The 14,027-nt window shown below is 44.5% G+C and overlaps 1 protein-coding gene across 1 annotated transcript in view; it reads left to right on the top strand.

Annotated features, from left to right (window-relative positions):
• The window catches only part of ALK (ALK receptor tyrosine kinase), a 690,171-nt gene that overhangs the window by 645,797 nt on the left and 30,347 nt on the right, over window positions 1-14,027 (top strand). Inside the window, exons 18-21 of the mRNA XM_066623272.1 lie at window positions 3,181-3,282; window positions 4,334-4,486; window positions 9,201-9,308; window positions 12,623-12,809. Coding sequence (XP_066479369.1) covers window positions 3,181-3,282; window positions 4,334-4,486; window positions 9,201-9,308; window positions 12,623-12,809 — 550 coding nt within the window. The remainder of the gene's footprint in view (window positions 1-3,180; window positions 3,283-4,333; window positions 4,487-9,200; window positions 9,309-12,622; window positions 12,810-14,027) is intronic.

Below are 14,027 nucleotides of genomic sequence, written 5' to 3'. Positions count from 1 at the left end.
CAACTTGCAGGGGGAAAATTACTCTCTCCCTATGTGCTCTAGTTTATTTACCATGCTGGGATTCCCATATTCATGGCTGTTTTAAGGGGAAGAAAGTGCTTCCGGTTGGATGATTTGAGTTTAACCCATAGCAATAGTGTTTCAGCTTCTGGTGTGCCTTTCCACACTCGTATACTTTGACATTTCTGACCTCTCCTTTGGCTACAACAAGGGTGGGTGGATGGACAAATATGGCAGTTGGTGTGGTGAAGTTACTATAGTATAATGTTTTTGTCTGGTAACTGGTTATCTGAATTCTAAAGCACTCTTCAGATGCATATAAGGATTGGGTTTGCCACATTTTGGGAAATTTGAAATCTTGTTTGAACCAGGATTGGGCAAATCCTCTTTTCAACACATGATTGAGGGATGCCAAAGCATTCAGATGATTTATTACTGAGCCAAAGTGTGACTGTTGCATCAGTTGCCACCACAAACCGGTCTTGTGAACCCAGCCAGACCTCAATGTGAAAACACCAGAGAGAGGAAACTGGAGATGTCCAAAATATAATTTAACCACATGTGCATTATGTGTACTGTCTCAAAACAAACAAAAAGCCCAAAGAATTCCTTTTGAATGATTACTTAAATTCTTAAGTATCCTTTTTCTGTTTCCTACCATTATTGAAAAGATATGTAAGTGAAATAGCCATTTGGATATTGATGAAGTTGATCGATTGGACAGGAATAGGAACTGGTAGTAAGAAAAGGATTTGTAACAGCCCAGAATATATATGACATATTTCTGTGGCAGCTTCATATATCTGCCACCACCAGAGAATGGTCATGTGAACATATAGTTCTCCATCTTAGATGAGTTGCCATAAACAAAGCAGAATTTTTTTTAAAAAGGAAAGCGATAATATACGTATTATTGCTATTCGCTGCATGGAAGCTTAACATTTTGCACACAGTGGCGTTAGCAGTCTTTCAATCAAATGTCTTTGTGGAGATTTATTTTGTAGCCCCCCCACCCCCGGTTGTAATCTTTGTGCTCAGTGAATCTGTCAGAGACTGCAGGCCAAAGTAGAGGTGATACCTGTATTTAAAGTGTTATTAGGATTGGTGAGCTTAGTTTTTCTTTAATTAACAACAACCAGATAAAGAGGCCCATGGGCCAACACTGCTTGAGAGCTGAATTTAACCCTCTCCTAGTCCCGATCCATGGGGGACTCAATCCAGCTGCTATTTATCCTGCAAGAAAACTTTCACTGACACTGATAAGCACTTTTCCCCCCAGGGTAAATAGCAACTAAATTGGGCTCTCCAAAGATCAAGAGTGTGATTAGGGGTAGGGATAAAGTCCCCTTTCCCTTTCCACTGCAGTCCTGATCTGGGGGGGGGGGGCGTGTTCCAGCTGTTACTGATTAAAGAAATTAACACCATCAAGGCTAGTAGCATAAATGTAACATGAAATTTGGCCCCCTTGCTTCATTAATACCACAGAAGTTTTGCTAAACTGAAAACTTCAAACACGCTGTGGTATCAATTAGATCTTTTGCCAGATAAATTCCTCTTTCTTGGTTGGATGTTCTAAGTTTTGTAATATTGACTATCGGTAGTACTGTTTTACATTTCATGGCTACAGATTCTAAAGGGATAATCATGTTACGGCACAATCCTAACCAACTTTCTAGCACTGGCATAGCTGTGCCAGTGGCATATATGCTGCATCCTGCAGGTGGGGGGCAGTCATGGAGGCCTCCTCAAGGTAGGGCAATGTTTGTTCCCTTACCTCGGAGTTGCATTGCCCTTGCCTCTGTGCTGGAAAGTTGGTTAGGGTTGTGGCCTTCATCTGTTGTAGCAAAAATAACAAAGAGTCTTGTGGGAGCTTATCAGCAAATACCTTGTGATATAAATTTTCATGGGTCAAAGCCCACTTCATCACATGCTCTTCTACTGGCAAAGAATAAGCAAAGATCAAATGTAAACAGCTGAAGACTAACAGTTACATTCTGTTGTCATCTAGGTAGCCACTCCTATAGAGTCCAAAGTACACAGAGTCAAACTTACAAATGAGTTCCAGCTCAGCAGTTTTATGCTGGAATCAGCCTTTGGAAATGTTTTGTCCAAGTTCAACAACTTTTCAGTACTGCTATAGATTCAAAACTGCTATAGCCCTTGGAGACCAAGATGCTTTTCTCCTGTCCTGGTCTCCTGTTCCTGACAGTTACCATTTTTCATAGCCCAATCCTGCCCTCACCAGTCCATAGCATGCAGCCACACCAAAGGAGCGCTCAATGCATGCTATGATGGGGATGACCAGATGGCCAGCGAGAGTTAAGTAAAAAACGTTTTTACTTACCATAACTGCCAGTAGGCTTCCTGGTTGCCTGTGCGTCTATTCAGACCCATGCCAGCTATAGGGGACAGATTCAGGCCAGGAAACGTGGATAGGATCAGGCATGCACTTCTGCTGTCAGAATCCACCCCTCCTTCCCCAGAACTGTGCCTGATTCCTCCCCCAAACTGCCTCTATCCTCCCCCAAGCCACCCATGGCCCTCTCACCCCCACCATCTTACTTGCTCCAGTGTGGCCTGGGTGGGCTGTTGGTGGGTGCATGGAGCCCTTGGCCATTTGCACCAGTGACTCTGGAGTGTCTACAGGTGGCACCCCTTTCCAGCAGTCATAAATGGACTTACAGCAGCAGATCACATAGTCCACTGACATAAATGGGGGATAGGACTGGGCTATTAATGTGGGATTTGTGCCCATTTATTCTCTTCCATAAGGAAATAGTCTCTGTGGAAGAGAGTAAATGGAGTGTATCTATCAGGAATCACTCACATTCACACTGATTAAATATTGTGTTCCTTTGATTGGATTCTGTGTTCATTTGTGCTCTGCACACTATTGTGGTACACCTTGAACTGTTTCTTGCATTGCTTGGCGTTTTGGTCTTACTTTGTTAAAACATGGTGGCTGTTTTCCTCCTCTCCTTTTCTTCTCTCACTCAATGTATATGTACCTGCCCACTTAAATGACCACTTCATACACCTGATGAAGTAATTTTAGCCCACAAAAGTTTAAGCCACAAGGTAGTGCACTAGAAAGGCACCACCGCAAGACTCTTCATGGTGTTTTTATGTTGATTTTATTTAGCAATGCATCAAGATTTTAAGGTATTGTCCTGTTTGTAGGTGGTGATGCAGCTGAACAAAATGATCCAGAGATGGATGGAGAGGATGGTGTGTCTTTTATTAATAACCAGTATGGGTCATTGTATACTCCAGCATTAAAAGGTATTTTTTTTCTACAAGTGTGACATGTTTTCTACATTGACAAGTTATTGTCATTACGTGCTTGTAAAAGACCTTGTTATTTTTGAAGGATAGATATAGGCAACATGTCTCCTGGGATGGTTTGGAAGTTCTCAAACTAAATTAGGTGTGGTGAGAACCCCTAACTCAGGCAAGCATTTCTGTATTCTTCAGGCAAACGGAAGGCAGATCTTGACCCTGGGCTACCCACAGCCTTTCTCACATCATTGGGTGCAGGCCTCCCCCTTCTCAGACATGGCCCCCATCTAACCCTGACTATCCGAAGCTGCCTTATACTGAGCCATCTAATTCAGAATTGACCACAGAGACTAGCAGCGGTTGTCCAGGGTTTCAGACACAGGTCTTTCTCAGCTCTACCTGGAGGTACTGGGGATCAGATCTTCTGCATGCAAAGTTTATGTTCCCCCACTGAGCTATGGCTCTCTTTCCTATCTTGAAAACCTCTGGTTAAGGGAACGGTTCCAAGCTAGGAGGCACTGCTGTTGGCAGAAGCCATACTAGGTAACCACTTCTTCTTTCATTACGGCTACAGGACTCAGGGAAAAATAAGAATACTCGGTCAGGGAATTAATTTCTGCAAAGTTGTAGTTCATATTAATTCATTCTTTTGCCTCCTGATTTTAGTAGGATGCACCCATCAAACAGGGATGTATGAATCCCTGTATGGCAGTTGAAGATCTCTTGTGCTGTGAGAGGGAGTCTGGTGGTGGACTTCCTGTTCTGTTTGCATGTTTGTAGCATTCCAGATAGAAGTGGTGCATAACTGGGTGTTTGCCATGTGCTTGACCATCTCATCATGTAGGAATTTGTGCACCTTCTGCTTTGTACATTATAAACAAACAAAGCAGACAAAAATGTATGTCCGTTGAAATCCTTTACTTGACTCTCTCTCTCTCTCTCTCTCTCTATTCCAAGTTACTCAGTCCATTCTATTATGGATAGTACCGTTCCCTGTTTTGTAAGAGCTGTTATCTTCTAACTCCTGTGCAAATTTCTTTCCGCTTTTCTCTAGTGACAGAAGCACATGGAGAGGTTGAAATTAAGCTGCATGTGAACTGCAGCCACTGTGCTAATGATATGTGCCACATGGATATGAAGATGCAGGAGGTGGTTTGCATTTGTGCCCATGGATACGTGTTGGCTGATGATGGCTTCTCATGCATAGGTAAGAAGATTGACAGGAAAGGTTCCCTTTGAGATAGATTTGGCAGTCAGTGTGTGCTGTATTTCCACATGTATGCTTGTTCTGCAAACTTCTTTAATCCAGGACTGAGTTCAAATCACACAAGCTCCCTTCCCTTCACACACCAGATGGATAGATGTGCAAAGTACGCCACAGGGCAGAGCCCCAAGCACACAGAAATCTCTGTTGTGGTTCAATTACTTGGGGCCGGTGGGGGGGTTCTCAATGTCATCCTGCACCCATCCTACTATTTGCACTGTTCCTTTAAAATTCCTTTGGAGGACAGAGCATGTTGCCTTATCACAATTTTTGAATACATTCTTGCTGCTTTTTTATATATCTGATGAAATCAGTTTCTGCCTATGAATTCTCATGCTCCAATAAGCCAGTACATACTTAAGATACCACAGTACTCTTTGCCTTCCTGACACATGCTCGTGTATTTGGTCTCCTCCCCTCCCATTCATTCCATCTGTTGTCTTTGCACTGCAAGGAAATGAGGGTAAACCTCTGCTGCAGTTCACACTCCTGGGTCTGTGACCTCCAGTGGCTCCTTGTTCCACTTCCCTCATTTAAGAGCAAGCCATTGAAACAGATGGTTTTCTATCAGGAAATTAACATGGGTACTCAATGGACATGAAAGCAAGCAATAAAAACTGGGAGAGAGAAACTGTTAAATTGACAGGATCAGAAAGCAAAACAGCTGTCAGTTTTTGCTCTGAGTGAAAATAGATGTTAGCAGTTGGAGGGAAAAGGTGATAGGATACTGTTGGTTTAAAAAAAAAAATTTAGATCATTTCTAATCAGAGACAATTATTTGTCCAGGGAAGGGAAATCCAATGTTAAAGGGGTTGGAATTAATCACTAAGCAAAGTATACTTAAGAGCAGAGCTGTGGGGAACTGGATGTCTGTCTTGTACTAGTGGAATTGCCTGACCATGTGTGAAAAGATGGTGGTCTATTCTGCTGCCAGTGTCAGACTCCTTCAAAACGTGCTTTTGGGGGCAGTTTTCCCTTATCTCAGGGCAAGGGAGTTGCAACTGTATTCTCAGCTGCACACATTGCTGTATGCAGTCTCCTTCAACCACGCATGCTGTCCTGGCCAGTTCAATCTGCCTCCAATATAAAGTATGTTCAGCAATTGTGCATGTGACTGGGCTGACGCAAGGCTCTGGGGTGGGCGGGGAGGAGGCGAGAGGGAGGTGTTCCAGGGCGGTGGGCGGCCCTGGGGGCGGTTGGGCGGGGAGCGGGACGCAGGACTGGGATCTGGCAGTCAGGAGGTGGCGCAAGTCCAAGAAGACCCAAAGGGGCAAGGGCGCCTTACCCAGAGGTAAGGGGAAAAGTTTCCCCTTACCTCTGGCTGAACTGCTTTGAGCCCATATCCCACATTGGATACAGTGCAAGCTTCTTAGCTTGCCTGTTCCAGAGCAGGGTAGGATCGCGCCCTGAGAGTGGTAAAATTGCCATTCCTCCTTTGCTAGGTAGTGTGGAAAAAGCTGAAGGAGACAGTGCACATGGATGTACAGTGGGTCTTGAGCTAGGGACTTGCCAACAAGGCTCAGGTGCCTTACGCTTTTCACCACCAAGGAATCACTCAGACCAAGGAAGCTCTTAGCCTGATTGCTACCCACTCCATAATGGCCGGAATGAGTTTTACATCTTCTGTCCAGGTGACCAGAGGAGCCAGTAGAAACCTTGCTAGCTCAATAATAACAGTTGCTCCTGGCCAAGGTTTCTCAGTTGAAGTAACTCATGTGAATAGAGAAACAGACTTCCCTTATCCAACCTTGCCTCATTTTGCCCTGTGCAGCATTGCCAGGTCTTGCCTCTGCACGACTGACTGTCTTAGGGCCCAATCCTATCCAACTTTCCAGCACCAATGCAGCCTCAAAGCAGCTCTAAGACAAGGCAAAAAATGTTCCCTTGCCTTGAGGAGGCATTTACGACAGACCTCCCCCACCATAGGATGCAGTGTGTGCCCTGTTGGCAAAGCTGATTCAGCATTGGAAACTTGGATAGGATTGGGCCCTATCCAGGACTTTAACCCAGCCCTACCCTGAGTATACTTTGAGCACCTGGCCCTGCTGACCCCCATCTAAAAGAGCTAACACTTGACCCCACTTTTCTTTACCCTGTCTGCTGCCTGTGGCCTCTTTGACCCTTACCTGTCTGTTCTGCACTTAGACCTGAGGTATTCAATCTGTGCGTATAACAGCCCAATCCTTTCCACACTTTCCTGGGAGTAAGCCCCATTGACTCAAATGGGACTTACTTCTGAGTAGACCTACATAGGCTTGGGGTCTGTGCCAGCTTAACCAAGGATCTTCACCTTTCTCTTTTTCCTCCCCCTTCAAAAAAAGAAAAAAGCCACTCTTGATGGCTTTGTCTCCAAAAATTGATAAAAAATAAAAACACCCATTCCTTTTCAGCCATCCCCCTTTTTCCTCCTGCCTCCTTTGGGGGGGGGGGGGGACTTCCCATGTTGGCTGCTATTATAAGACAAAAGGCACAATCCTAGCTAGGTCTACTCGGAAGTAAGTCCTATTGTGTTCAATGGGACTTACTCCCAGGAAAGTGAGTTTAGGATTGCAGCCAGTCTCTAGGTCTCAGTTTGCATCAGTGTGCAATTAGTAGATACACACAAAACAAAGTCTTCTCCTCCCCCAGCAAATTCATCGCTTCCCCCCTCCCTTTCCCAAACCGTCCAGGTTGATGCTCAGGGCACAATCCTTACCAGGTCTACTCAGAAGTAAGTCCTATTTTGTTCAGTGGGGCTTACTCTCAGGTAAGTGTGGTTAGGATTGCAGCCTCAGAGTGCTGGCAGCTGTTTTTTGTTTCTAGTGTATAATTATAACACCTTCATCCCCATTTTGGGGGTAACTGAGGTGAGGTGTTGTAATGGGGAGCCGTGGCCAATGGCCACAAGGATCAGGGGAGGCGCGAGCCAGAACCACTGACTTAGACCCTTCTAGCTGCAGCCTGGCTCACAGCAGCCTGACAATGAAGTTCAAATCACAAAAACCTCCTCCCCTCCACACACCAGATAGACTGTTGTGCAAGGTATCCTAGAGTGCAGAGCCCCAGGCATACTGAAGTCTCTGTTGTGGATCATTAATTACCTGGGGTTTTCTCAGTGTTATAGTGCACCCATTGGTGCACTGTCTGCACTGAGTTCCTTTAAAATTCCCTTGAAGGGCATAGCATGATGTCTCATCCCAGTTTTTACATACATTCTTGCTGGTATCTCAGTTCATATATCTGATGAAGTCAGCTTCTGCCTATGATGAGCTATGAGGGGCTATGCACTTTGTTCTCACCTCATTAAAATATGCATTTCCTATTCATTATATCCCCCTGGTAGCTCATTATAATGATACTGAGAGCTGTTTCACATATCACCCTATCACAGACTAGGCTTTGCCAGTGAATACATACACAAAAGGGCACTGCAGCCAATCAGTCGCAGCTCTTTGATAAACATATCTCCATGATAAATGAATATGCCGGTCACATCTACGCATAAAATGTGTAGGAATACACTTCAAAAAATCTTCCATAAAATGCAAAATGTGTGAAGAGTCCCTAACAGCCTACACCCATACCTTTTAATTGTTATTGTTATCATTAAGTGATATTAATCAACACTTAATATAAACATCATTCACAACAGTTCATATACACACAAACAGAAGGAGAAAAAAATGACATATATTTGTGTGAACATTCACATGCAATGCCAGTGGTGTAGCTAATCCAACTTGCACCTGAAGGCACAAAAAATTTTGATCCCCCCCCCGACTCTTAAGACCTTGTTTATGGCAGTTTATGGCAAAAACTAGAAGAGCCTTTTGGAGGCATTAGAAAGGCACTTGCAGTTTCTGCTGGAAACCAGAAGTGCCTTCCAAAGGCCTTCCCAAGCCTCAGAACACCTCCCAGATGCAACAGAAGTCCCTTCCAGTTGCATCTGGGAGGTGTCTTGAACCCCCCAAGTGTGGTACCTGGGGCCCTGTACCCCTTGTCCCCCTTAGCTATGCGAGTGTGCAATACTTAGATTATAGGCCAGTCCTTGTTTAAAGTTCTACTCACCAGTATGTCTCTCATTTTACTCTTTTACTCTGTGTGTATCAGCATATCTGTGACTTCCTTGATTTACATTGTGCATCAGAGCCAGCATGTTGTTGCCCATGAAACTTGATGTCACAGTAATCTCAGACTGTACATACTGTATTGATTATATCCCATAGTAATCATGAATCCACAACCAGGCTGTATTTATTGATTTTATCCCATGAAGGGCACCATACAAATATAAAATGGGATACTGGCTGTGGAATTCTGCATCTTGAGACCTTTAGTTCCTTGTGCAACTCCTTGCCTCTTGCTCAGGGTCACAGAATGAGAATAAATTATGCAAAATAAAACTGAGCACATTTGCACCAGTCTGCACAATGTAAACAGTTTGCAGGCTTCTTTTCTTGATGAATAATTTGGATTGTCTTGTAGAATTGTTTTCTCAGTGCAAAATAGACAAAGTATATGCAGCTTTGATCACAGCACTTTTGATTCCCTGTTCCTAGAGACATGCCCAGCTCTACCTTTTTAAAGAAGCATGTATATGTACATGCACACCAGGCCATGTGTACTTTTTGAAAGGCAATCAGAACTAACACCTTGTGTCCTTGTGCATCTGTTCCAGCTGACCTGATACTGCCAATGAAGAATCCCCCTCTCTCCTTGGTCTTGTCTGTAGTGACGTCAGCCCTGGTTGCTGCGCTCATTCTAGCCTTCTCAGGGATCATGATAGGTAAGTTCCTTTCTGGCCCAGGATGTGTAGAAATCAGCAATGGTCATGGGCTGTGGTGCATCCTCCCACTCAAGTCACTTGAATATCCAGAAGAGTTATAGTTAAGGCAGTTTTAAACTCTTCCTGTTCGATATTGAAACTGTGTTAGAGCCAGAGTATACATAGGATATTACTGGACTTCAGAGTATTGTATTCTAGTTTTATATATAACCACACATCAAATGGTAGAGTTAATAAAAACAGTATACAGTTTTGCAAATTAGTTAGCATTTTTCAGAATTTCTTGTGTTATTAAGAGCAAGCATGTTGTGTTCTGACTGGCTCCCCATAGAGTACATGGTAGTAAAGGTGGCTGGTTTGACTTGGGACTTGCTTGACTGTGTTTCAGTCTCACTTCAGCTAGAAAGCACCTGAATGACTTCATGCAAATTCATGCAAATGACTTCATGCAGCCTCTGTTCTTTAAAGGGCGTAATCCTGAAAATGAGGGTCGCAAGCAAAGCACATTTGTGCCTCCTCAGGAGTAAGCTGTGTTGGTGCACGGAGGTGCACTGACACACAGAGGCTGAATCCAGCCTTCGTGGCAGCTTCCTCTTCTTTTCCGTGGTACCTTCCTCCCAACTGGGCCAACGCAAGGCTCTGGGGTGGGCTGGAGGGAGGCATTCCTAGGTGGGGGGAGGGTGGGCAGAGGGTGGGCAACTGGGAATTCAAGGGGCGGGTGGGCAGGGAGCGTGAGGCAGGGCTGGGATCCAGCAGTTATGCCGGATCCCAGCCCCAGAGAGATCGGAGCGACTTCAAGCAGCTCCGCTCTCCTTGGACTTTTGCCACCTCAGGAGCAGGCGCAAGTCCAAGGGGAACCATAGAGGCAAGGGCAACTTACCCAGGGGTAAGAGGAAAAGTTTCCCCTTGCCTCTGGCTGAGCCGCCTTGGGCCCCTATCCTGCGCTGGATACAGCACATGTCTCTTGGCTTGCCTGTTCCAGCGCAGGGTAGGATTGCGCCCTAAGACTTTATATTTCAGAGATATTGGTGTGCATTTAGATATTACTCTCCTGTGGGTTGATGCCATTTTTCCTTACAAGTGAAACTGTAAGCAGATTTTTTTAAACTATGATAATGATGATAAATAGGCATTATACAGCAACTGGGAATGCTCACAGCAAATAACCCTTTATGGTAGGCTATAGTTCCTCATATTTCAGGTTAAAGACTAAGGCTGAGAGAGAACAGCTTGCCCAAGGAACTGAAATTTGATCTTGCTGCCATGGTTCATACAAGGTGGCTCCAGGAAATGAACCAGGCCCTTGAATTACCTGTTCCTGATCCAAACAGACAAATTTGATTAAAAAAAAAATGTTTTTTTAAAAAATCTGAATAGAAATAGTTATTTTTTTTCCCTGAAATTCTTCCCCTCCAATCTCTCCCCATGTGCCTGGGCAGATCTCATACTTCCATCTCAAGACCTTAAACAAGGTTTTGACTGAGTCATTAAAAGCAAGAGTCATGTGTTAGTAGGAGGAATGTGGAGACATGATGATAGAATAGGTTTATTCTATCATATTTCCCCATCCCCACTCCAACCCTCACTTATCTGTTGAAGCAGACTGGGGCTCTGTAGAACTCAATCTATAGTACAACTACTACAGTACAATGTTAATCTTCCCAGAGTCAAGAATGAGCTGTGGGAACTTTCATGCCCAGCTCCAATTACTTTTTCAAAGTAACTTTTCACATGTCCAATTAATTCTGGTCTGCACTTTCCCCCAAGGCATGAAATGCTCCCACAGGAACTTGAAAGGTTAAAACAAGGACTGAATGGATGAGTTAGGAATCCGTAAAAAGATGGTTACCCCTTTCAAAAAACTGTAAAAGACTTCCAAGGGCAACTAAGATTTTTTTTTTTAAACCTAACTCAAAAACATACTGAAATTTTTCTCAGATTTCCTCACTACCATATGCATCAATTCAGATTGTAGAAGGGAGCCCATGTTTCACAGCAAGGGTTAAGGGACCCAATCCTGTCCAACTTTCCAGTGCCGGTGCAGCCACTTTGCAGTCCTGAGGAAAGGGAACAAACATTCCCTTACCTGGAAGAAGCCTCTGTGGCTTCCCCTCTACCACAGAATGCAGCGCATGCCTCATTGGCATGGCTGCATCAGCGCTGGAAAGCTGGATCGGCTATCCCCGAAAGCCTGCTTTGGGATATATAATAGAATGATTAAAGATGCAGTGAGTTTAAAGAGCATTTGTGGGGTTTACTTTTCCGTGTGCCTCATATTACACACATACATGTGGGCACGCATGCACAAGCTGTTAAGCAACAATCATGTTTCCACAGGGGGGACTGCCTCCTCTTTAAATTAAACCCCTTCGAAACAAGGAAATACGACAACCCAAGGATGGGCATAGCCACCCTGCACACTTGTAACCTCTAGGAATGACAAAAGGGTGATTTCTAATCAAATCACTCTTTATTGTATAGCAAATATATTGCTTTACAATATAAACAGTCAAATTGATCCACAAGGTTTATTGTATAATACGTTGGTCTCACACACATAAAACTGGTAGCAATCATCATTATGTGGTCATTCCACTAGAAGCACTTTATCAAGAACAGTGTGTTGTGGTGGGCTTCCCTAACACACATACATCCAGGAGCAGCAGTGGGTGAATGCACTGGTCATCCACCTTGGCCAGGGATGCTAGACACTGGGTCAGACTAAATGAGGCCTTCAGGACATGCTTAGTAATTGTGCATCTTGTCTTTTCTCATATAAAAAAAGCAGCTGGATCAGCGCCCAATCTGAACCAAGGGAAGGAGGCTTTAATTCTTTTCCCCACCATGGTCCAAATTCAGATCAGGCCCCCAATCCATCTGCAGTTGGCAGCCTGATCCAGTGGGAACTTCTTTTCTAGGCCAGTAGCAGCTGGAACGTGGTGAAGGGAAAGAGTTAAAGCCCACTTTCTTCCTGTCGTGATACTGATCCAGAGCCAGACCCAGTCTAGATTTGTATTTTCAAAAGAAAAACATAAGATGAACAAGCACTATGCTTGCAGTAAGCGTCTCATCTAGCTTGACCTCTTCTAGTGATTAATGAACTGCACATTCCTCTATAGGCCATCTCTGGATTTCAGCACTTCACTGTATTTCTCAAACCTATCAGAACTGATTTCTTGTCTCAGTTTCTAAACCGGACACGCTCTAAACCAGCTCAGAGTGAGCTTTGGCAGAGTAACTAGAATCCTTACAACAACTATTGTTCAACATATGACCAAAGTCCCCATCCCTAACTTCCTGTACTCTGTTTCTAGTGTATCGCCGGAAACATCAGGAGCTGCAAGCCATGCAGTTGGAGTTGCAGAGCCCTGAGTATAAACTGAGCAAGTTGCGCACCTCCACCATCATGACGGACTACAACCCCAATTATTGCTTTGCAGGAAAGACCACTTCCATTAGTGACCTCAAAGAGGTGCCCCGGAAAAATATCTCTCTGATAAGGTAAACAAGTCTGTCTGACTTCTCTGCTCATCACGTGAGACACTTGCATTCACCCTGTTACAACTGTACGTGAGAGCAGATGCACAAATGCACCTTCTGTTTTTCTTGTGGCACAAATGGGCAAGCACAAATATACAAAAACACTGCTTTTAGGATGGTCTTCTGTACTGACCATTTAAACTTAGCGGATGAATGATGGAAGCTGGAACTCCCTCAGTTTTTTTTAGCATGAAGGGTCAGCAGAAAAGTTCAACATCTGCTTCTTATGGACAATCCAAAATGCCATCATTGTCCAGGCTCTTAGACGCACTGGCATCTGGTACTATGACCTTTAGGAGGCTTCTTTGAGTTCCAGGGACTGAATTGCTTGGCAATAAGATGACAGCAGCAAATGCAGCAGCAGCACTCAGCCAACAGAATCTGTTTTGCCAAACACCAGGAGGACAAACAAGAAATCCAGAGATGGCAAAGCATGCCTTTCAGCCATGCCAAAGATCTGAGTTTTGGTGGAGTGAGGGATAAAGTGCTGTCAAGTTAACAGAAGTTGAAGTAGAAAGTTCATTGTATTTCATATAAAGTTCATTATATTTGGGGATATAAATGAAATCAAAGCACTCCTGAGAAGATACATATTCAGTATGTTTTCCTACTATAAGAGAGTCTGTGTGTGTGTGTGTGTGTGTGAGAGAGAGAGAGAGAGGGGGGGAGGGGGGGAGGGAGTCTGTGTACATTTCAATGAAAGGGCATTGGAGTTGGATAGAACTCCTGTCAAAGTGACTGAGGAGAAAAACATAAGGCTTCCACACCCAGGCTATTGGGATCTAAAATTCATCAAACCTGGTGAAAATCAGAAGTGTAGTGAGAGCACTGGGGGCTGGGGGATAAGACTAGGCCCTCAGTTTGGCTGTACTTGTCGTAAGAGGCGACTAAACAGCCGCCGGGTAGATGGGACTCGTCAACCTGGGAAGGCAGCTCATCTGAGAGAAGGAAAACTCTGATCCCAAACCTCCACTGCCTTGTGGCTACATCCAGTTATGGAAAAGGCTTCAGGAGTCAACCTTGAGACAAAATCCGGAGCCGGAGCCCCTGAGGCAGTTCATGGCTGACACAGTCACGTCCTAGCAACTCCTGCGACGCCGCTGGAACCAACCGTATTGGCCTCTGCCTTTCCATTGGACCATTTCAGCGATGTGGAGAGGGGGGATTTGCTGCATGGGT

This window comes from Tiliqua scincoides, chromosome 1 (assembly GCF_035046505.1).
Source record: "Tiliqua scincoides isolate rTilSci1 chromosome 1, rTilSci1.hap2, whole genome shotgun sequence".
NCBI classification, from domain to species: domain Eukaryota; kingdom Metazoa; phylum Chordata; class Lepidosauria; order Squamata; family Scincidae; genus Tiliqua; species Tiliqua scincoides.
This window is presented reverse-complemented; position numbering and strand designations above follow the sequence as displayed.